The sequence below is a fragment of the Anomaloglossus baeobatrachus genome, chromosome 1 (genome assembly GCF_048569485.1).
Source record: "Anomaloglossus baeobatrachus isolate aAnoBae1 chromosome 1, aAnoBae1.hap1, whole genome shotgun sequence".
NCBI classification, from domain to species: Eukaryota; Metazoa; Chordata; class Amphibia; order Anura; family Aromobatidae; genus Anomaloglossus; species Anomaloglossus baeobatrachus.
Genome location: NC_134353.1, coordinates 216,770,633 through 216,793,572, shown reverse-complemented (window position 1 = coordinate 216,793,572; position 22,940 = coordinate 216,770,633). Strand labels below are relative to the sequence as shown.

At 49.9% G+C, this 22,940-nt stretch overlaps 1 protein-coding gene across 1 annotated transcript in view; it reads right to left on the bottom strand.

Annotated features, from left to right (window-relative positions):
- Positions 1-22,940, bottom strand: part of OTUD4 (OTU deubiquitinase 4) — a 147,654-nt gene that overhangs the window by 81,290 nt on the left and 43,424 nt on the right. The window contains exons 6-8 of the mRNA XM_075348081.1: positions 12,175-12,256; positions 10,927-11,071; positions 4,448-4,505 (exon numbers count right to left, since the gene is read on the bottom strand). Coding sequence (XP_075204196.1) covers positions 4,448-4,505; positions 10,927-11,071; positions 12,175-12,256 — 285 coding nt within the window. The remainder of the gene's footprint in view (positions 1-4,447; positions 4,506-10,926; positions 11,072-12,174; positions 12,257-22,940) is intronic.

Sequence of the window (22,940 nt, the reverse complement as noted above, 5' to 3'; positions counted from 1 at the left end):
TTGTCTAATGTTAATAACAATACATCAAATAAAACACTTTAGAAAAACAATCAATACGTGTTATACAGGCAATAACCCAAAGACTGTATATAAACAAGTTATCAAAGTCCGTGACAAGAACCAAAAGATAAAAATAGGAAAATCTTTCCAAGACAGAATACAACAAATATAGATAAAGGCTCTGTATATGGGACACTGACACTTGCGCTTAAAGGGGTTTTGCCAAGAACAAAGTTCAAAAGTTCATTTTAATCAGTAGATCTTAGAATAGTAATAATTTCCAGAATTGGATGTGTTATATAAAATGTTCCTGTGCTAAGATAATCATATAGGTGTCCTTGCTCTGTACTGTGTAATGGTCGTGTCTGACTGCATAGGGACATAGTCTGACAGACTGATCGTAGTCTGATTTCTTAATTTTAATGTGGTAAAAGGGGAGGCGACTAGAAACCTTTATATTTCTTTCAGATTTTTTTTTTAAACAACATTTGTTTCTATTTTGTATTGTATTTAACAGACCCTTGTGGGGTCTTGAACTTGCAATGGTCTGATCACCTGTAATATATACAATGCCACAGCATTGCTGCATATAGAAGAAATCACAGTCTCCTACGAACACCAGCTACAGGCTGAATTTCAAAAGGAGGACTGTGATGACCGACACAAGGACCTTCAGCTAACCCTTGGCTGTCATGCCAATCCATCGGAGTCGAGGAGCTGAGACTGACAACAGCATTTAACATCTGTGAGTGGAGCGCCACTCCACCTGCATCTTTTAAAGGTAGCTAGAGACTGAAAGCCTTCATCTGCAGGAACAAAATGCGGGTTTGACGCGAGATCCCGCATCCAAGTCAGGGAGAAGAATCAAAGTCAGGGAGATGACGTATCATCACCACATTGAAAAATGCAATTCACACAATTCGTTCAGCCCTCACCTCCGCTAAACCGCATTACTTCAGAAACCTCATATCCTCTTTAACACACAACCCCAGTTATTCAATACTTTCAACTCCCTCCTTCGCCCACCACTGCCCCCTCCAACCTCCCTCATTTCTGCAGATGACTTTGCCACTTATTTCAAAGAAAAAAAATCGACCAAATAAGGCAAGTCTTCTCTACTCAGTCACCTCAATCCCTTCAAATAACAGACCACTGCCCCTCCCCCATAAACTTCCTCCCTCCCCACCAGCACCGAAGAAGAGCTTGCACGTCTTCTCTCAAAAGCACACCTCACCACCTGCGCACTTGACCCCATCCCATCCCACCTCCTCCCCAACCTTGCCATGATCCTTATTCCGGCCTTAACCCATCTCTTCAACCTATCTTTAATGACTGGTACCTTCCCCTCTGCCTTTAAACATGCAACAGTCACACCTATCCTAAAGAAACCTTCCCTCGACCCAACCTCTACTAACAGCTACCGCCCCATATCACTACTCCAGTTCACCTCAAAACTCTTGGAACAGCATGTCCATGCTCAACTTTACTCCCACCTCTCATCTAACTCTCTTTGACAACCTACAGTCCGGCTTCCGTCCTCATCATTCTACCGAAACTGCCCTGACTAAAATCACGAATGACTTACTTACTGCCAAAGCTAACAAGCACTTCTCCATACTCCTACTTCTAGACCTGTCCTCAGCCTTCGATACTGTCGACCACTCCCTCCTATTACAGATCCTCTCTTCCCTTGGTGTCAGAGATCTCGCCCTCTCTTGGATCTCTTCATAACTTTCCAACCGCACTTTTAGTGTCTCCCATTCCCACACAACCTCTTCGTCCCACCATCTCTCTGTTGGCGTCCCTCAAGGCTCTGTCCTGGGACCCTTACTTTTTTCTATCTACACATTTGGCCTGGGACAACTCAAAGTCCCATGGCTTCCAGTACCACCTATATGCCGATGACACTCAGATCTACCTCTCTGGCCCAGATGTCACATCTCTGCTGTCCAGAATCCCGAAGTGTCAATCTGCTATATCCTCCTTTTTCTCCTCTCGCTTCCTAAAGCTCAATGTGGCCAAAACTGAACTAATCATCTTTCCTCCATCTCACCTACACTCTCCACCTGATCTATCTGTTACAATAAAGAACACCAGGCTCTCACCAGTACCCAAAGTTCGCTGCCTCGGAGTGACCTTTGACTCTGCCTTGTCCTTCATACCACACATCCAATCCCTCATCACCTCCTGCAGTCTTCAACTCAGAAATATTTCCAGAATCCGTCCTTTCCTCAACTCGCAATCTACAAAAATGCTAGTGCATGCCATCATAATCTCCTGCCTCGATTACTGTAACATCCTCCTCTGTGGCCTCCCTGCTAACACGCTCACCCCTCTCCAGTCCATCCATAATTCTGCTGCCCGACTGATCCACCTCTCTCAATACCACCCCGCTTCTCCTCTCTGCAAGTCCCTCCACTGGCTCCCAATCTTCCACCGTATCCAATTCAAACTACTAACACTGACCTACAAAGCTGTGCATAATCTGTCTCCTCCATATATCTCTGAACTAATCTACCACTACACTCCAACACGTCACCTCTGGTCCTCCCAAGATCTCCTTCTCTCCTCCTCGCTCATTCGCTCCTCACGCAACCGACTCCAAGGCTTCTCCCAAGCATCCCCAGTCTTCTGGAACTCGCTGCCTCAACACGTCAGACTATCTGCTACCCTTGCAAGCTTCAAACGGAACCTGAAAACCCATCTGTTCAGAAATGCCTATAATCTACAATGACCTCACTGCTTCACCACCTTGTGGAGCTGCCGCCCGACCACCGTGCGGAGCTGCCGCCCGACCAGCGTGCGGTGCTGCCATAACTTTTAGGCTATTACCGTCAAATTTCTTACTCTTTTCTTTGTATCAAAGTATCCCCATACTTTTATATCTAATGTTTTATTACAATGTATTGTGAAATCAATACTTTGTTTATTTTTGATTATATGGTTCTCAGGGGTCAGTCTTTTACCTTTAGGATTGTCTATTTTTTGACCCCCTACTTCATACTGTGCATGTGGGGGGTTCTGTGAAGCATCACAGTCTTTTGGGGCCATGAAAAGGGGAATCATAGTTGGTGGGAACACTAAAGGCCAACATTACTCTAGGTCATTAATAGCTCGGTTTGACCTTCTGTTATTGCACCTATGCGCCGTGACCCGTTGAGTACTTTTGTGAGGGAGAGGAGTGCTCAATTAAGGCTACTTTCACACTTCAGTCTTTATCTATCAGTCACAATCCGTTGCCTTGAGAAAATACGCTATCCTGGAAAATATTTTGCAGGATTCAGTTTTTTCCCCATAGACTTGTATTAACAACGGATTGCGACTGATGGCCCTGCGTTGCATCCGCCGCGCGATGGATCAGTCATGGAATGACTGACCGTCGGGTGGAAGAAACTGACACTCATTTTTTGGAGCGTGAAAAAAACGCACTCCGCAGGATTCCGTCGCAATCAGTCAAGAGGTATAATTGTTGCCTATGGTGCTGGATTCCGCCGCAATCCGTCGCACAACGGAATCCAGTGCTGAATTCCGTCATTTGCTACTGAGCATGTCTAGTATGTACAGTAATCACATTGAAAGGCTCCAGATAGGAATAATCCACACACAATTTTAGATATAACAACATTTATTCTGCCCCTTTCTCTACAAACTGTCACAGATGGCCTATGAAAACACAGTAATAGGTCACAATGTCTGGCACTCCCATTGGGCTTTCCCAAAAACAAACGGATCATAACGGATCCGTCGTAAAACAGACGCACAACGGATGTAACGGACGCGACGGAGCAGTTATTTCACAGGATTCCTTTTTTTTGTTCATTTTTATGGGGGAGGGGGAAGGTGTAAACAAAGTAAGTTTGTGTAGTATGAAAGTAATGAAAATAGATAGGGATGGTGGAAAAGATGGGAAAAGTGAAAAAGCAATCAGAAAGAATACCTGTGCTGTTAGCACCTATATGGTTGGCAGGACTGTTATCTACCACTATATAATATATGGTCTGTATAATAGTGCTTTTATATTTGCTTATTTAGCAACTGTTTATTGACAATCAGTCACTATGTAGAAGTAGGGGTATAGCGGGTAGTAGTAGGGGTATTATTGGTTCTTGTAGAGGCATGGTAATATTTATTCACTATGTAGTGGTAATAGTATTGATCATTTTGTTGTTGTGTTTTTGGGGCCATGTATAGTGATAATTTTGACAGCATTCACCTCTGTATAATACTTAGTCCAAGTATAGCAACACCAGTGGTGTATGAAGGTGGATGTTGTTTGGCGAGATATATTTTGGGGCCGCGCTCCTGAACTTTTAGGACCCTACCAATGTCCCAGGGTGGTAGCACATTCAACTGTCTATTGACTGATTTCATAATTTGTATGTCTAAAATGCTACTATATTGAAGTGACTGGCACATAAAGAATCCTAAATAACAAACTATGACATACCTTGTTATCCTTGTGAGATTTAAACCCATTCATATTCACAAAACCCAGATTATTATTCCTGCAACAATTAGAATAAAAATGTAATAAAACAGCACAATATGTATACCTGGAACTATAAAACAGACTTTAAATGTAGATTTCATTTTAATCAGATTTGTTCTATTTTATTAAAAAAAAAAAAAAAAAACAACAAAAACAAAACAAACAAAGCCTCCTTTTTATCAGCCTCCATAGTTTTTACAATATACCACTAAAAAGCAGGCGAGAGGTATCTGAATGACATCTCAGGAGGCCTAACATAACATACTGACAGATCTGTAAAATAGCCAATCACTGATTAAATGGTATGCTCAGTCTGTTACTGTATTATTAAAGAAGCACACACACACACACACACACGCAAAAGCAGGAAGAAGGAAACTTATAAATTGGTCTAGGGTAAATTCAATCCGAAGGATGTTCGGAGAACTGAAGACCATAACCCAAAAGAACAGCCAGCCCAAAGGGCACAGGGGTGGGTGCTGGGTCTCCCAATAGGAGCTAGAAGAAAAGGAATTTACGGTAAGTAAACAAAATTCCCTTCCCTTCTTCTTTGTCGCTCCATTGGGAGACCGAGACAATTGGGACGTCCAAGAGCAGTCCCTGGGTGGGTAAAAGAATACCTCAATAAGAAGAGCCGAAAACGGCCCCCTGTCACAGGTGGACAACCGCCGTCTGAAGGACTCGCCTACCTAGACTGGCGTCTGCCGAAGTATAGGTATGCACTTGATAGTGCTTTGTGAAAGTGTGCAGACTAGACCACGTAGCTGCCCGACACCTGCTGAACCGTTGCCCGGTGCCGCAATGCCCAGGACGCACCTACAGCTCTGGTAGAATGGCCTTTCAGCCCTGAAGGGAGCGGAAGCTCCGAAGAACGGTAGGCCTCGAGAATCGGTTCCTTGATCCACCGAGCCAAGGTCGACTTGGAGGCCTGAGAGTCCATACGCTGGCCAGCGACAAGGACAAAAAGCGCATCTGAACGGCGTAGGGGCGCCGTGCGAGACACGTAGAACCGGAGTGCTCTCACTAGATCCAAAGAGTGCACAACCTTTTCACCCTGGTGAATTGGATTAGGGCAACAGGAAGGCAAGGAGATATCCTGATTTAGATGAAAAGGAGATACCACCTTAGAGAGAAATTCCGGGACAGGACGAAGAACCAGCTTATCCTGGTGGAAAACCCGGAAGGGAGCCTTGCATGACAGCGCAGCAAGCTCAGACACTCTCTGAAGAGAAGTGACTGTCAGAAGGCCACCTTCTGCGAGAGACGGGAGAGAGAGACATCCCGCAGCAGCTCAAAAGGCGGCTTTTGAAGAGTCGACGGGACTCTGCTAAGATCCCAGGGTTCCAACGGACGTTTGTAAGGTGGGACCATGTGTCAGACCCCCTGCAGGAACGTGCGGACCTGCGGAAGCCTGGCTAGACGCTTTTGAAAGAAAAAACACGGAGAGCGTGGATACTTGGCCCTAGAGAGAGAGCCGAGGGACAAACCCTTGTCCATTCCAAATTGTAGGAATGAAAGGAATGTGGGTAAGGCAAACGGCCATGGAGGAAAGCCGTTATCAGCGCACCAGGATAGAAAGACTTGCCAAGATCTGTAATAGATCTTGGCGGACGTTGGCTTCCTGGCTTGTCTCGTGGTGGCAATGACATCCTGAGATAACCCTGAAGACTCTAGGAGTCAGGGACCAATGGCCACCTAGTCAAGCTGAGGGCCACAGAATTCAGATGGAAAAAACGGGCCTTGTGATAGCAAGTCTGGGCGGTCTGGAAGTGCCCACGGTTGACCCACCGTGAGATGCCACAGATCCGGATACCACGACCGTCTCGGCCAGTCTGGAGCGACGAGAATGGCGCGACGGCAGTCGGACCTGATCCTGCGTAGTACCCTGGGCAGCATCGCCAGAGGGGGAAACACATAAGGCAGTTGAAACTGCGACCAATCCTGGACTAAAGCGTCCGCTGCCAGAGGTCTGTGATCCTGAGACCGTGCCATGAAGGCCGGGACCTTGAAAGATCGACGTCCTGCGTTCCTCAGCGGCCCTGACGACTGAAAAAAATCTGCTTCCCAGTTTTCTACGCCCGGGATGTGAACTGCGGAGATGGTGGAGCCTGTGGTTTCCACCCACTGCAGAATCCGCCGGACTTCCTGGAAGGCTTGACGACTGCGAGTGCCACCTTGGTTCGCGAACGGCACTGCCTCCATAGCTGCAACCATCTTCCCCAGGAAGTGCCTGAGGCGCCTTAAGGGGTGTGACTGACTCCGAAGAAGTGATTGCACCCCCGCCTGCAGAGAAAGCAGTTTGTCCCTGGAGAGTCGCCAGAGCGACGGCAAGGCTTTGTTGACACGCCGCCTGAGAAGGGGCCCAGAGGTTCTGAAGAAAGGACGAGAACTGAACTCTATCCTGTAACCATGAGACAGAATGTCTCTCACCCATCGGTCTTGAACTTGTGGCCACCAGGCGTCGCCAAAGCGGAAGAGCCTGCCACTGACCGGGGATGCGGCTAGGGGAGGCCGAGAGTCATGAGGAGGCAGTTTTGGAGGCAGTGCCCCCTGCAGCCTTTTGGGGTCGTGACGTGGGCCGCCACGCATACGAGTTCCTCTGGCCTTTCTCCGGCCTGTTGGACGAAGAAGAATGTGGCTTGGCGGAGGGACGAAAGGACCGAAACCTCGATTGGATTTTTCTTTGCTGAGGTCTCTTAGGTTTGGACTGGGGTAAGGAGGAGACCTTTCCCTTGGATTCCTTAATAATATCATCCAATTGTTCGCCAAATAAACGGTCGCCAGAAAAAGGCAAACCAGTTAAGAACCTTTTTGAAGCAGAGTCTGGTTCCCATTTGCGCAGCCACATGGCCCTGCGAACTGCCACGGAGTTAGCATATGCTACAGCCGTGCGGCTAGTGGAGTCCAGGACGGCGTTCATGGCGCAGGACGAAAAGGCTGATGCCCGAGAGTCAAAGACGGAACATGCGGAGCAAAATTCCATGTGACAGTATTAAACTCCTTCAGACAAGCCTAGATTGCTTGGAGAGCCCACACGGCTGCAAAGGCCGGGGCGAAAGACGTGCCCGTGGCCTCATAGATGGACTTCTCCAAGAGCTCTATCTATCTGTCAGTGGCATCCTTCAGTGATGGGCCATTTGCAACAGACACAACGGACCTAGTAGCCAATTTGAAGACTGGAGGATCCATCTTGGGAGAATGAGCCCAACTCTTAACGACTTCAGATGGAAAGGGGTAACGCGTGTCAGTGTGACGTTTAACCCAGCGCTTGTCCGGGACCGCTCCGGGTTTTTGGACAGCATCCCTGAAGTTAGAGTGATCAAAAAACGTATTGCGTGTACGTTTGGGGAACCGAAACTGGTGTTTCTCCTGCTGAGAAGCCGACTCCTCTACAGGAGGGGGCGGAGGAGAGCGAACCAGCACCTGGTTGATGGACGAGATAAGATCATTTACTAAGGCGTCCCCCTTAGGAGTATCAAGGTTAAGGGTGAAGTCAGGGCCAGAGCCCTGAGCTCCCCCGTCCGCCTCGTCTTCCTGAGAGTCCTCAAGCTGGGATCCCTAGCAGCGTGAGGAAGTCGGGGAAGAGTCCCAGCGAGACCGCTTAGCCGGTCTTGGACTGCGGTCCGGGCAGGAGTCCTCCGCCTGAGACCTAGGGCTCAACCTGGGAGCGCGCTGCGGCGCTAACCAAGCGAGGCCTGGATGAGACAAGCTACAGGGTCAGGGCCTGTGAAAGGTCCGGTCTGGACTGCAATGCCTCAAGGAGCTTAGAAGACCATTTGATCATATGAAAATGACTGAGGGCCAACACCTGTGACTCTGTCCCTGCAGCCTGCTCAGGGGGAGCAGGGGGGTCTACATGAGCCGAGGGGCCCACCAGTGCCCGAGGCTCCGGCTGAGCAAGCGAGGCAGGAGTCGAGCATTGCTCACAGTGAGGGTAGGTGGATCCCGCAGGTAACATAGCCCCACAAGAGGTACAGACCGCGAGAAAAACCTGTGCCTGTTGTCTCCTAGGAGAGTGACCACTGAAGGTAAATGTGAAAAGAAAAAGGGGAAACAGTCTGTCCGAACAGAAATATATATAATATATACATATGTATCCGGCACCCTAGGGGGACCAGTACCGGGTGCTGTGTTCACCCTGAGCTCCCCTGAGAAGCACCCACCGGCAGAATGCCAGAAAATGGCCGCCGGAGCTCTCAGGGGAGGAGTGGGGCCGAGGGCGGCGCCAGCAAAGAGCGGGAGTCTGGGTTCCCCACAGTGGTCAGTGAGGGGGGAGGAAGACATGCAGGATGTTCCAGCCCTCACATCCGACGTCATGTCGGTAATCCCGCCCTTACCCCTGACAGGCAGGCCCGGGGGCGGGATTTTCGCGACTAGGCCGCGGTGAAGCCGGAGACTAAATTTGAGGCCGCGCCCGACCAGCAGGCCCGGTCGGCGCGGAAGTCCACCTGCCTCCTCAGTTTTACAACTACCGCGGCTTCCGGGAAGAAGGTGCGCTCCCTGTACAGTCCCCAATGGGGACACAGAGTACGTTTAAGTAGCAGGGCCCGGTCCCTGGGGTTGAAGAGGCTCCGGTCCGGCAGGTTCCACCAGGGGCTGCGGATGGAGCACGGTCCCAGTAAATGGATGACCGCTCAGGATCCCACTTCTCCCAGAGTAGCATAAGGGATGGTGAAGGAGACGGCCTGTGGCTCCAGCTTCCGTACCCGCAATGGGTACCGTCTGGGGTCCCCACAGTGGTCAGTGAGGGGGGAGGAAGACATGCAGGATGCTCCAGCCATCACATCCGACATCATGTCGGTAATCCTGTCCTTACCCCTGACAGGCAGGCCCAGGGGCGGGATTTTCGCGACTAGGCCGCGGTGAAGCCAGGGACTAAATTTGAGACCGCGCCCGACAAGCAGGCCCGGTCGGCGTGGAGGTCCACGTGCCTCCCCAGTTTTACGGCTACCGCGGCTTCCGGGAAGAAGGTGCGCTTCCTGTACAGTCCCCAATGGGGACACAGAGTACCTTTAAGTAGCAGGGCCCGGTCCCTGGGGTTGAAAAGGCTCCGGTCCGGCAGGTTCCACCAGGGGCTGCGGATGGAGCACGGTCCCAGTAAATGGATGACCGCTCAGGATCCCACTTCTCCCAGAGCCGCATAAGGGATGGTGAAGGAGACGGCATGTGGCTCCAGCCTTTGTACCCGCAATGGGTACCTCAACCTTAACAACACCGCCGACATAGTGGGGTGAGAAGGGAGCATGCCGGGGACCCCGTGGGGGTCCTCTTTTCTTCCAACCGACAACTAAGTTATGAGAATGCATGAGTGGATGTGTGCCTCCTTCCACACAAAGCATAAAACTGAGGAGCCCGTGGTCCACGGGAGGGTGTATAGGCAGAGGGGAGGGGTTACACTTTTTAAAGTGTAATACTTTGTGTGGCCTCCGGAGGCAGAAGCTATACACCCAATTGTCTGGGTCTCCCAATGGAGCGACAAAGAAATATAAATACATATATATAAATATATATATATATATATATATATATATATATATATATACATACATACATACATATACACACAATTTGTTTTTATTAAATCTGCATGTATGTAGAGTGGTGTGAGTGTATCACTATACATACTGCTGCTGTCTGCGGGATCCAGCACCATTCTGCTCCTCTTCTCGGTGATGTCATACAATCTGGATCATTCTCTGCTCTGTGCGTGAGCCAGAAGTCTCTTTTTCAGTATAAGTGTATGGAGCCTTGTTCTCAAACTCCATACCCCTAAATTGTAAAAGCTACTGCCACGTCATGCAGAGGGCAGTATTACCCGAAGAGTTTCTAAAAAGTGGTGATGTCATGGAGAGGTGGAGCAAAACGGTGGACAGGGTGGAGGTAGGTGATTATAGGGATCACACATACTACATGCACATATACACAGATTTAATGGAACAGCAGCATTCAAGCATTCAGTAAGTGGATCTTGGCACAGAGAGCTGGATGCAGGATATACAGTCAGATCTCTTAGTCCTGCAGGGGTATGTCACATATAACATAGTTTCTAGTTTGTTTGATATACGTTGATATATGCAAATTAACTTATCTAAAGAGAAGGTGCTTAACTACATGACCAGACAATATAATCTCGGGTAAGAAGAGATAGGTGACAGTTTTATTTTATTACATTTGTAGAACTGCATTAAAGGATTATTTCAAGCGATCAGTTAATAATCCCTAGATAGGTAACTTACTAATCACAGGGGTCTCGAGCGATGGGACCCCTAGAAATACCAAAAAACTAAGGCTCTGCAGAGCCCAGTCTTGAATGGAGTGGCCATGGCAATCTAGTGCTATGCTCTATTTTCTCTGGAATTTCCATGCTATTTTGGTATTAACCATTCAGAATATTCACAACTCAATTTTGCACTAAATATATTATATACATTTATTACCCAGCAACTTTATTTTCCTCATCAGATCCGGAGGCTCCACTGATGAAATCCTCTTCAGATTTTGATTCAATAGTATCTGCTTTTAACACTTCTTTTGTAACAGAAAGCCCAAATACCTTTCCATACAGCAACTCATAAATGATGGCTAAAAAAAAAATAATAAAAAAAAAAAAGATTCAGTACAACAGTTTCTCAGGTTAGTCACAAAAAAGAAAATTAATCTGTATTCGCCATAAAAATATATTAAAAGAACCAAAATCAGTAACACACTATCCAATCAGAATACAGCAGGACTTAGTTGAAGATTTAGTTGGTGATTGCTGACCAACTACACAGGTTGGCAATACAGATGACCGAGGCCCCTACTCCTGCCATATACTTATCCTATGGCGTTTTCAAGATTTTCCTATGTCGCTTTAGTCCTGCAGTGCCATCTTGCACCCGTAATTCCTGCCTGACCCGAAGTCAGGAGTTACGTCACAAGTAATCAATAGAAGTCGATGAGAGCCAGAACAAGGCCAGACTGAGGCCCTCTGACTTTAGTCTCCGGAATGACTATACACTGCTTCCAGGCTACTCATTCACTTCTCGGACCACTCATTACCTCATTGAATATGCACTGCTTTCCCTAACCTGTGATTGGTTGCAGTCAGACGCGCCCCCACCCTAAGTGTCAGCTGACTGCCTCCAAACACATGAGCTATGTGCGTCTATCATGGTGTAAAAATAAATAAAATATTTGGCGTAGGGTGGCCCTAGCACTTTGATACGTTTGAAACCACGTGTATACGGACTTTTACAGTCTAGGTCCACCCATCACTAGTCAGTAGAAAAGATGTCACAAAAACGCAAAAAAAAAGTCAAGGAAAAAAAAAACACCAGCATTTCCTGAAGTGGTTTTGCTTCAAAACCTTGGTGTTTCCACCTGCCTGTAAGAAATAAAGCGGCTGAGCCCATCGCTGGATAAATGCCTGATGTTTCCTGAAAGTTATCACTCGGGAGAGAAGTTTTTCTTTACTGTACCATACCCTCAGAATCACATTGGAATGGCAGGGTTACAGAAACATAATTTCTGCTTGAATGTTCAGCTATCCCAATGAATCCATGCAACGATGAGCCAAAGTGAAGTCACAGGAGACGTGATAAATGTCAGATAGCCGGAGCCCACTAATCACTAGAATGGGGATCTAAGCCCTGTAGGAAAGCCATTCCATCTCTTATACAAGTGGTTTAGATTTCTTTACTTACATTGGCACATAGCGGCACTCTCAGCTAAACATGCAGGGTAAATGATGTCGTAATGATTTCCATTAGAAAAACAAAGCAGTATCTAAAAAAGAAAAAACAATATATAACTTTCAATTTATTTTTTTTAAAGTTAACAAATTTTGTAAGACATCCTAAAAGGGATCACAGCGTCTGGTGCTTCAACATCTCTTACAGAGTATGAGAGATATACGTCCATTTACATGTAATATAAAATGATCCTTTTCCCATCCATTTACAAGCAGACATTGACAGCATTTTACTTAAAAGGTGTTATCTACTATTAGGAAAACCCCTTCTCATTTCTTATGTGCCCCCCTTTAAAAATTAAAAAGCCTATACTCCCCTCTGCTGCCAGCAAGGATCGAGCAACATTGTAAGGACACGCAAGCCCCGCAACTAATCAACGACGGCTTCCTTCTCCCCGCCTTTGGGCGTATATGTTATTAACAGGAAGTGAGTGAGGCGACTCACTTGCTGTTAATTACTTAACCGTACAAAAGGAGGGGATAAGGAAGGCGGCACTGATTGGTCGCGTGGCTTACATGTCACGTGGACCCCGGGAACGCGAGTTCTGACATTGCTGGAACCACGCTGGCAGCGGAGGGCAGTATAGGCTTTTTAATTTTTATGGGGGCACTGTCCTAGTAATGGGCAAGCCCTTTAACGTTGCTGCTTACCAAGGATCAAAGGCTAGCAGCTATGCGCTACACAGCCCCGTGCCAAAAGTGAAAAAACGGATTTTCGTGTACTCACCGTAAAATCATTTTCTCTTAGCCATCATTGGGGGGACACAGGACCATGGGTGTTATGCTGCCTATCCATAGGAGGACACTAAGTAGATACAAAGGCATTGCTCCTCCTCTGCAGTATACACCCCCTGGCCGGGCCAGGCAAGCTCAGTTTTAGTACACAAGCAGTAGGAGAAAAAAAACAGTAAAAACTTACCTCAACAGAGAAACATGAGAAAAAAAAAAAAAAGTCATAACCAAATAAGGTACTGAGAGAATCAAGGCCCAACAGGGCAACAGGGTGGGTGCTGTGTCCCCCAATGATGGCTAAGAGAAAACGATTTTACGGTGAGTACACAAAAATCCGTTTTTCTCTGACGCCACATTGGGGGACACAGGACCATGGGACGTCTTAAAGCAGCCCATGGGTGGGAAACATAAAAGACAACCCAACCCAAGGACTAGGAACCAGTCCCAGACAGCCTGGAGCGCCTACTGAGAGAGGTGCTCTACTGCAGTTTGCAGAATTTTCCTACCCAGATTTGCCTCAGTTGAAACCTGGGTATGGACTCTGTAATGCTTTGAAAACGTATGTAGGTTAGACCAGGTCGCAGCCTTACACACCTGTTCCACTGAAGCCTGATGCCAAATGACCCACGAAGCGCCAACTGCTCGCGTGGAATGAGCCCGCAGCCCACCAGGAATGGGCTTGAGTTGCAAGCGGTAGACTTCCTGGATCGCAGAGCGAATCCAGCGAGCCAGCGTCGCCTTTGAAGCTGCCTGTCCCTTCTTAAGCCCCTCAGGAATGACGAACAAAGAGTCCATTTCCCTTAAGGGGGCTTTCCTGGATATGTAATATCTGAGAGCTCTGACGAGGTCTAACGAATGCAGAGACCTTTCCACCCTATGAACCGGGTGTGGACAAAAGGAAGGCAGAACAATGTCCTCGTTCAAATGAAACGGGGTAAGAACCTTTGGAAGGAAATCCGGAAGGGGGCGCAGAACCACCTTGTCCTGGTGAAAGATCAGAAAAGGGTCGCGGGCAAGAGAGTGCTGCTAGCTCCGAAACCCGTCTGATGGACGTAATTGCCACCAAGAATGTTACCTTCCAGGACAGAAGAGCAAGGGAGGATTCCTTGAGGGGTCCAAAGGGAGACCTCTGGAGACCGTCCAGAACGAGGTTGAGGTCCCATGGTTCCAGCGGCCGTTTGTACAGGGGAACTAGATTGGAAACGCCTTGGAGGAAGGGCTTGACTTGTGGTTTTGAGCCAGGCGGCATTGGTAAAAGATTGAGAGCACTGAGACCTGCCCTTTAAGGGAACTGAGAGCCAACCCCGCTTGCAAGCCAGACAACAGCAGTCGAGAATTCTGGGGATGGCCAGAGGCATAGGCTGGACGTTAGTTTCCCTGCACCATGAAATTAAGATTTTTCCACGTACGGTGGTAAATGCGGGATGAAGCAGGCTTTCGGGCGCTGCTTATGGTGGCAATAACCGCGGGGGAGAATCCCACTCTTGTTAATACCAAGGTCTCAATGGCCACGCCGTCAGCTTCAGGGCTCTGGAGTTCTGATGGGAAATGGGCCCTTGGGTCAGCAAGTCTGGGATGTCTGGAAGGCGCCACGGTGCGTCTGTGAGCATTTGTACTAATTCGGCGTACCAGGCGCGCCTGGGCCAGTCCGGTGCTATCAGTATCACCGGGACTCCCTCTGCCTTGATCTTCCTTATTACCCGCGGCAGCAGGGGTAGAGGTGGAAATATGTAAGGTAGGCGGAAGTGGTGCCAGGAGCAGACTAGAGCATCCGCGCCGATGGACTGCGGGTCGTGTGACCTGGCTATGAACGCAGGTACCTTTGCATTCAACCTTGAGGCCATTAGGTCTACGTCTGGTGTGCCCCAGCGAGTGCAGATGTGTAGAAACACATCTGGGTGGAGAGACCATTCTCCGGCAGCCAGGCCTTGGCGACTCAAAGTCTGCTGCCCAGTTCTCTACCCCTGGTATGTGTACCGCTGATATCACTGACCCTGTCGATTCGGCCCAACTGAGGATCTTGTGGGCCTCGAGATAAGCTGCTTTGCTGCGGGTGCCCCCTGCCGATTGATATAGGCTACAGCTGTCGCATTGTCCGATTGGACTCGAATCGGACGACCCGCTAGCAGAGGGCAGAACGCTCTGAGCGCGCGGAAGATCGTGCGGAGTTCCAGGATGCTGATGGGTAGGAAAGACTCCTGGGGCGTCCAACGTCCTTGAGCAGTGTGGTGCCGGTACACTGCTCTCCAGCCTAGGAGGCTGGCGTCCGTAGTCAGGACCAGCCAGTTCACTGGGAGAAAAGATCTCCCCTTCGATAGGGATGAGGACCGAAGCCACCAGCGGAGTGCGTACCTGACTGAAGGCATCAGGTGAAGATGTCTGTCCAGGGAGAAGGGGGAATTGTCCCAGGCAGCTAGAAGGGCTAGCTGCAGTGGGCGTAAGTGCAGTTGAGCAAAGGGTACTGCTTCCATAGCCGCCACCATCCTGCCGAGCACTTTCATGCTGAATCGAATGGAGCGAGATGGAGGACGTAGAAGGCAGCGTACCGCTCGTTGAAGAGCGAACGCCTTGTCCTGAGGGAGAAGGATCAAGCCCCGACGGGTGTCCAGGGACATGCCGAGGAAGGTGATGGATCGTGATGGGATCGGGGATGATTTGTCCAGATTCACTAGCCACCCTAAGCGGGATAGGGTGTCCACAGTAATCTGTATGCTGGTTGAGCAGTCGCGGAAGGAGGGGGCCTTGATGAGGAGGTCGTCCAAGTAAGGGAGAACGACTACTCCCCTGGCGTGAAGGACGCTCATGGCGGCCGCCATGACTTTGGTGAAGACCCTTGGTGCGGTGGCAAGGCCGAAGGGTAGAGCTACGAATTGAAAGTGGGAGTCCTGAATTGCGAAGCGGAGGAACTTTTGGTGATCTAGGAATTCCCCTTCGACCATGGATGCAATAATGGACCTTAGGGACTCCATTCCGAATCTCCGTACGTGCACATGTTTGTTTAGGCGTTTGAGGTCCAGGATGGGTCGAACTGACCCATCCTTTTTGGGGACCACAAAGAGGTTTGAATAAAAACCTCTGAACTTCTCGTCGTCTGGGACAGGTATCACTCCTGCTGTTTGGAGCGAGTGGATTGCTGAGAAAAAAGCTTTGCATCGTTTTCGAGTCTTTGTGGGGTTTGAGAGAAAGAACCGACTTGGGGGTCGGGTCCGAAATTCTATGTGGTAACCGGAAGACACAAGGTCTCGCACCCATTTGTCGTCTGAGGCGGCAGCCCAGATGTGTTGAAAGAGCCGCAGACGACCTCCTACAATGAGTGTGTCTTCCGGGGTGCCGAAGGAGTCATGAGGGGGGGAAAATGTCGTGGACGAGTCTCCCTAGTCCTGGACTGTTTCGGTCTAGGCTGCCATGACGAAGTGGGTTTCGGGGAGAGCTGAGAAGGTCGGTCCCTGCGTAGTCCGCGGCTGGTGGCGGGGACAGCACGGGATGTCAACCAACCAAATGAGTTCCGAAAGGAGCGGAACGAGGACTGTGGACGTCTGGTGAAGGACGTCCTGGACTTCAGCTGGGGGAGGGAGGTACTCTTTCCTCCCGTGGCGTCAGAAATGAGCTTGTCCAGACGTTCGCCAAACAAATCGGTCTGGAAAAAAAGGGAAGGCCCGTGAGAGACTTCTTGGAGGCAGAGTCCGCTCGCCATCGCCATTGTCGGAGCCAGAGAGCTCTACGGATGGCTATGGTATTTGAGGCGGCAAACGCTGCGCAGGTAGCAGCGTCCATGGAGGCCTGCATGAGGTACTCCGTCGCAGCGGCAATTTGAGCTGTTACCTCTGTGAAGGTATGAGTGAACTGGGATTCCTCAAGCGAAGTGTTAAGGGAGTCTGCCCAGACCGAGATCTCCTTTGCGACCCACACAGAGGCAAAGGAGGGCGAGAGGGAGGAACCTGCAGCCTCAAAAGCAGAGCGGGCGAGGTGCTCCACCTGTCTGTCTGTTGGGTCCTTGATGGAGGAACCATCGGGTAAAGACAGGAGCGTCTTTGTGGCAAGGCGGGAGACCAAGGGGTCGACCGAGGGCGGATTGGCCCAGCCCTTAGGGGCAGGTGAGGCAAAAGGGTACCAGGACTCCATGAGTTTACGGTTACCGAAGCGCCTGTCAGGCTTCTCCCTTTGCTTTGTGAGGATATCCTGAAACTCTGGGTGATCAGCGAAAACCTTTTGGGGTTTCCTTGCCCTCTTAAAGGAGACCGCATGGTCAGTGGTAGTGGATGGGGGATCCTCCACATGCAGAGTTTGGTTGACTGCTGCTATAAGGGAGTCTATTGCAGTTTGATCATCTGGGGGTGATGAAACCAAGGAATCCTCCTGGTACAAACAGCATTCTCTCTCCTCCAGCTCATCAGAAGCCGTGGAGCGTGTGGGAGAGCCTGCCCTGTGTGATCCTGAGGGAGAGCCCGCTGGAGACACCCGGCCGTGTGCTCTTTTTCCTGATCCCTGCAACCGGTGAAGCATATGCCCGGATTACCTCAGAAGGATCCTCCATAGGGGTATCCTCAGGCTGCGTTCCGTCCAGGGACCCAGAAGGGTGTGGATGACGACATTGCATAGCCAGAACCAGGTTCTGTGACAGTTTTTCCATGGATTGGGACAGAAACTGTGCCCATTCCGGTGGGCTGGGGGCCCTAGGCTCTGGGCTGCTGGTTGCAGCGGTGGTGGCAGGGGGGTCTTGGGGGGCTATAGGGGCACAGGACTCACAGAGAGAAGAGGTGTGTTTACGTGGTAGCTCAGCGTGGCAGGCAGTGCAGGCTGAATAATAGACTATGTGGGCCTTAGTACTCTTAGTGCCCTTAGATTTCTGCAAGTTCCTAATAGGAGTATGCCAGAAGGGGGAGCAATTAAATGTTGAATGTTTCATTTAATTTCCATGTCATCATCCTTGGCCTGCTGTGCAGGGGCCATGCTAATATGCTAATCAATCTTCTGTGTAGCTCTGCCTTTGAGCATATGTGCTGCCGAAGCTAGCACTGCTCAGCAGAGCTACAATTGAAGCAAGCACCTCACCAGAATCAGCCAATGACCCTGTCCTTAGGAGGGATTAAGCTCTATGAAGATCTTCGCACGCTTTCCTGGGGGGCGGGGCTTATCGTGGCCGCAGGGGGCGGGGCTTAGCGCTAAAAGAGCGGGAAGATGAGTCAGTGTGCCCCCCCCCCTGCTGTGGGTAGTAAAAAATGGCGGGAAGGGAGCTTCTGAGTTTTCCTCCCTCTCCCTACAGTCAGCACACAGCTTGTCACCAGTGGTTATCAGCCGGCTTTTCTGCTAGAGCAAATAAACAGAGCAAATAAAAACAGAGTCCCTGAGCCCTGGGCCCTCCCCCCTGCCACCGGGAAATTATCTGCAAGACTTTCTGCAAACAATAGAACTTGCCCCTCCTCCAGCCAGCAAGCTAGAGAAAGTTAACACTGTGTGCAGGATCCTTGCTCCTTGCACATAATAAATACTGTAAATGTCCTGGGAGCCTTCCCTGCAGAGTCTTTTCTCCCTTTGTCTGGGAAACCAGCCAGGGGGGGATCTCACCTTTAAACACTGCTTTCAAGGCAGTGAAAATAGCAGAGTCAGCTTGCTGTGTCGGTGTCATATTCAACTCAGAGCCTGCAGAGAGGGGCTGAGGAATTGGTGCCATCTTCAACTCCGAGCCTGCAGAGAGGGGCTGAGGAATTGGGCTATAGGGGCACAGGCCTCTACCCTGGGCTTTGGAAAATCGGTGTCTGTGGAACCCGTCGTCCAGCCCAGAATCCAGCGTCGCAGGAGGGGGTCCGTGGAGGCGACACTCCACGTTCCCGCCCGTTGATGGTAGTGGGAGATCGGTCCCAAAGGAAACCGTCGCCCTCAAAAAATAATAAACCTTGAAAGGAAGTGCTTCCTACAGACACCAAGCTAAAACTGAGCTTGCCTGGCCCGGCCAGGGGGTGTATACTGCAGAGGAGGAGCTATGCTTTTGCATCTACTTAGTGTCCTCCTATGGATAGGCAGCATAACACCCATGGTCCTGTGTCCCCCAATGAGGCGTCAGAGAAACAATATTTTTGGATTAGCACAATTGAACAGGATTAATGTCATACAGCTGTTCATTCTGATTGATTTTTTTCTTACAATAAAATAGGCAAAATGTTATAACGACTGCTCACAAACTGGAGGAATTTAATCTAGGATTCACTTTAGATTAGTGCTTTTATTCTGTATAATCACAAAGAAATTGAAACTTGGGTTTGTCCAACTGTTGAGATGAGACTACAATGGGTCTGTTAAGGTCTAATTGCTGATTTCAAATTATCTAGAATGTAGTGTGTGCACACGAGGAAGATAATTGATTAGATCAATTACGACTCTCTCTCTCACGACTGGCGCAAACAACTCAATTCTTTATTTCCAGACAAAGCCTTTATAGGACTAGGAAGTAAAGGGTGTAGACAAAAGTATAGTCCAATCAAGTATCGCAGGTCTGGCTCAGGACGTATAGGAATTTGCATAGTCTCTGCTGGATTGGTCAGTCCAAACTGTCTTCCATATGGTATTCATTGGTTGGGCGTTGGACAGGATTCAGCAGACAGGAAAAAGAAGGGAATTTTGTTTACTTACCGTAAATTCCTTTTCTTCTAGCTCCTATTGGGAGACCCAGACAATTGGGTGTATAGCTACTGCCTCCGGAGGCCACACAAAGTATTACACTTTAAAAAGTGTAACCCCTCCCCTCTGCCTATACACCCTCCCGTGCATCACGGGCCCATCAGTTTTGGTGCCAAAGCAGGAAGGAGGAACTTATAAATTGGTCTAAGGTAAATTCAATCCGAAGGATGTTCGGAGAACTGAACCAAAAGAACCCTTCAACATGAACAGCATGTGTACACAAAAGAACAACAGCCCGAAGGGAACAGGGGCGGGTGCTGGGTCTCCCAATAGGAGCTAGAAAAAAAGGAATTTACGGTAAGTAAACAAAATTCCCTTCTTTGTCGCTCCATTGGGAGACCCAGACAATTGGGATGTCCAAAAGCAGTCCCTGGGTGGGTAAAAGAATACCTCGATAAAAAGAGCCGAAAAAACGGCCCTCTCTTACAGGTGAGCAACCGCCTCCTGAAGGACTCGCCTACCTAGGCTGGCATCTGCCGCAGCATAGGCATGAACCTGATAGTGTTTCGTGAAAGTGTGCAGACTACACCAGGTAGTGCTGACACACCTGCTGAGCCGTAGCCTGGTGACGCAATGCCAAGGATGCACCTGCGGCTCTGGTATGCAATCCTTTTCACAATTGTGAACTGGATGAGAGCCAAAAGAAGGTAAGGAGATATCCTGATTGAGAAGAAAAGGGGGATACCACCTTAAGTAGGAATTCCGGGACCGGACGCAGAACCACCTCATCCTGGCGAAACACCAGGAAGGGGGCTCTGCATGACAGCAAGTCTGGTCGGTCCGGGAGTGCCCACGGTCGACCCACCGTGAGGTGCCACAGATCCAGGTATCACGACCTCCTCGGCCAGTCTGGAGCGACGAGGATGGCGCGGCGGCAGTCGGACCCGATCTTGAGGAACACTCTGGGCAGCAGCGCCAGAGGAGGAAATACATAAGGCAGTCGAAATTGCGACCAGTCCTGAACTGATGCGTCCGCCGCCAGCGCTCTGTGCTGGTGGTTGATGTACGCGACCGCCGTGGTGTCGTCCGACTGTATCCGGATCTGCCTGCCGTCCAGCCACCGCTGGAACGCCTTTAGGGCTAGCTACACTGCCCTTATCTCCAGAACATTGATCTGATGGGAGGACTCTGTCAGAGTCCAGGTTCCCTGAGCCCTGTGGTGGAGGAAGACCGCTGTCCACCCTAACAGACTCTCGTCCGTCTTGACCATAGCCCAGGATGGGAGCAGGAAGGATTTTTCTTTCGACAAAGAAGTGGGAAGAAGCCACCGCTGAGGAGAGGATTTGTCTGCCAGTGAAAAAGAGACGTTCCTGTCTAGGTACGTCGACCTCCTGTCCCATTTGTGGAGAATGTGCCATTGGAGTGGACGCAGATGAAACTGCGCAAAGGGAACTGCCTCCATTGCTGCCACCATCTTCCCTAGGAAGCGCGTGAGGCGCCTCAAGGGGTGAGACTGGGCCCGAAGGAGAGAGTGTACCCCTGTCTGCAGCGAACGCTGTTAGTCCAGCGGAAGCTTCACTATCTCTGAGAGAGAATGAAACTCCATCCCGAGGTAAGTCAGTGATTGGGTCGGTGTCAATTTTTACTTTGGGAAATTGATGATCCACCCGAACCTCTGGAGAGTCTCCAGAGCAATGTTCAGGCTGTGTTGACATGCCACCCGGGAGGGTGCCTTGACTTAGGAGATCGTCTAAGTAAGGGATCACCGAGAGTGAGAGTGTAGGCCCACCACCACTGATGCCATGACCTTGGTGAAGACCCGTGGGACTGTCGCCAGGCCGAAAGACAGAGTCACGAGCTGAAAGTGTTCGACCCGGATGGCGAAACACAGGGAGCGTTGATGCTCTGGTGTAATCGGCACATGGAGATAAGCATCCCTGATGTCGATTGATGCTAGGAAGTCTCCCTGGGACATCGAAGCGATGACTGAGCGGAGAGATTCCATTCGAAACCGTCTGGTTCACACGTGTCTGTTGAGCAGAATGAGGCCCAGAACGGACCGGAATGATCCGTCCTTCTTTGGTACCCCGAACAAGTTGGAGTAAAGATCGCGACCACGTTCTTGAAGCGGAACGGGGATCACAACTCCATCTGAAGAAACGAGTCGGAGGACGAGAGCTGAGCTCTATCCCGTAACCGTGAGACGGAATGTCTCTCACCCATCGGTTTTGGACATGTGCCCGCCAGGCGTCGCAAAAACGGGAGAGCCTGCCACCGACCGAGGACGCGGTTTGGTGAGGCCGAAAGTCATGAGGAGGCCGCCTTGGAGGCGGTTCCTCCGGCGGTCTTTGTAGGATGTGACTTAGACCGCCATGCCGAAGAGTTCCCCTGGCCCTTCTCTGACCTGTTGGACGTGGAGGAACGGGACTTGGCTGAGGACCGAAAGGACCGAAACTTCAATTGTATCTTTCGTTGCTGAGGTCTGTTTGGTTTGGACTGGGGTAAGGACGAGTCCTTTCCCTTGGATTGTTTAATAATTTCATCCAATTGCTCGCCAAACAAACGGTCGCCAGAAAATGGCAAACCGGTTAAGAACTTCTTGGAAGCAGAGTCTGCCTTCCATTCGCGTAGCCACATGGCCCTGCGGACTGTCACCGAATTGGCGGATGCTACCGCTGTACGGCTCGCAGAGTCCAGGACGGCGTTCATGGCGTAGGACGAAAAAGCCGACGCCTGAGAAGTCAAAGACACAACCTGCGAGGCAGAGGTACGTGCGACCGCATTAGTCTCAGACAGACAAGCTGAGATAGCTTGGAGTGCCCACACGACTGCGAAGGCCGGAGCAAAAGACGCGCCTATGGCTTCATAGATGGATTTCATCATGAGCTCTATTTGCCTGTCAGTGGCATCCTTGAGCGATGAACCATCTGCCACTAATACTACGGATCTAGCCGCCAGTCTGGAGACTGGAGGATCCACCTTGGGACACTGAGCCCAACCCTTAACTACGTCAGGGGGGAAAGGCTAACGTGTGTCATTAAGGCGCTTAGTAAAGCGCTTGTCCGGAAAAGCTCTGTGCTTCTGGACAGCATCTCTGAAGTTAGAGTGATCGAAAAACGCACTCCGTGTACGTTTGGGAAACCTAAACTGGTGTTTCTCCTACTGTGAAGCAGACTCCTCTATAGGTGGAGTTGGGGGAGAAGGTCTAGCACCTGGTTGATGGACGTTATAAGGTCATTTACTATGGCGTCCCCTTCAGGTGTATCCAGATTGAGAGCAACGTCAGGATCAGAGCCCTGAGCTGCGACCTCCGCTTCATCCTCCAGAGAGTCCTCATGCTGAGACCCCGAACCGCGTGATGAAGTCGGGGAA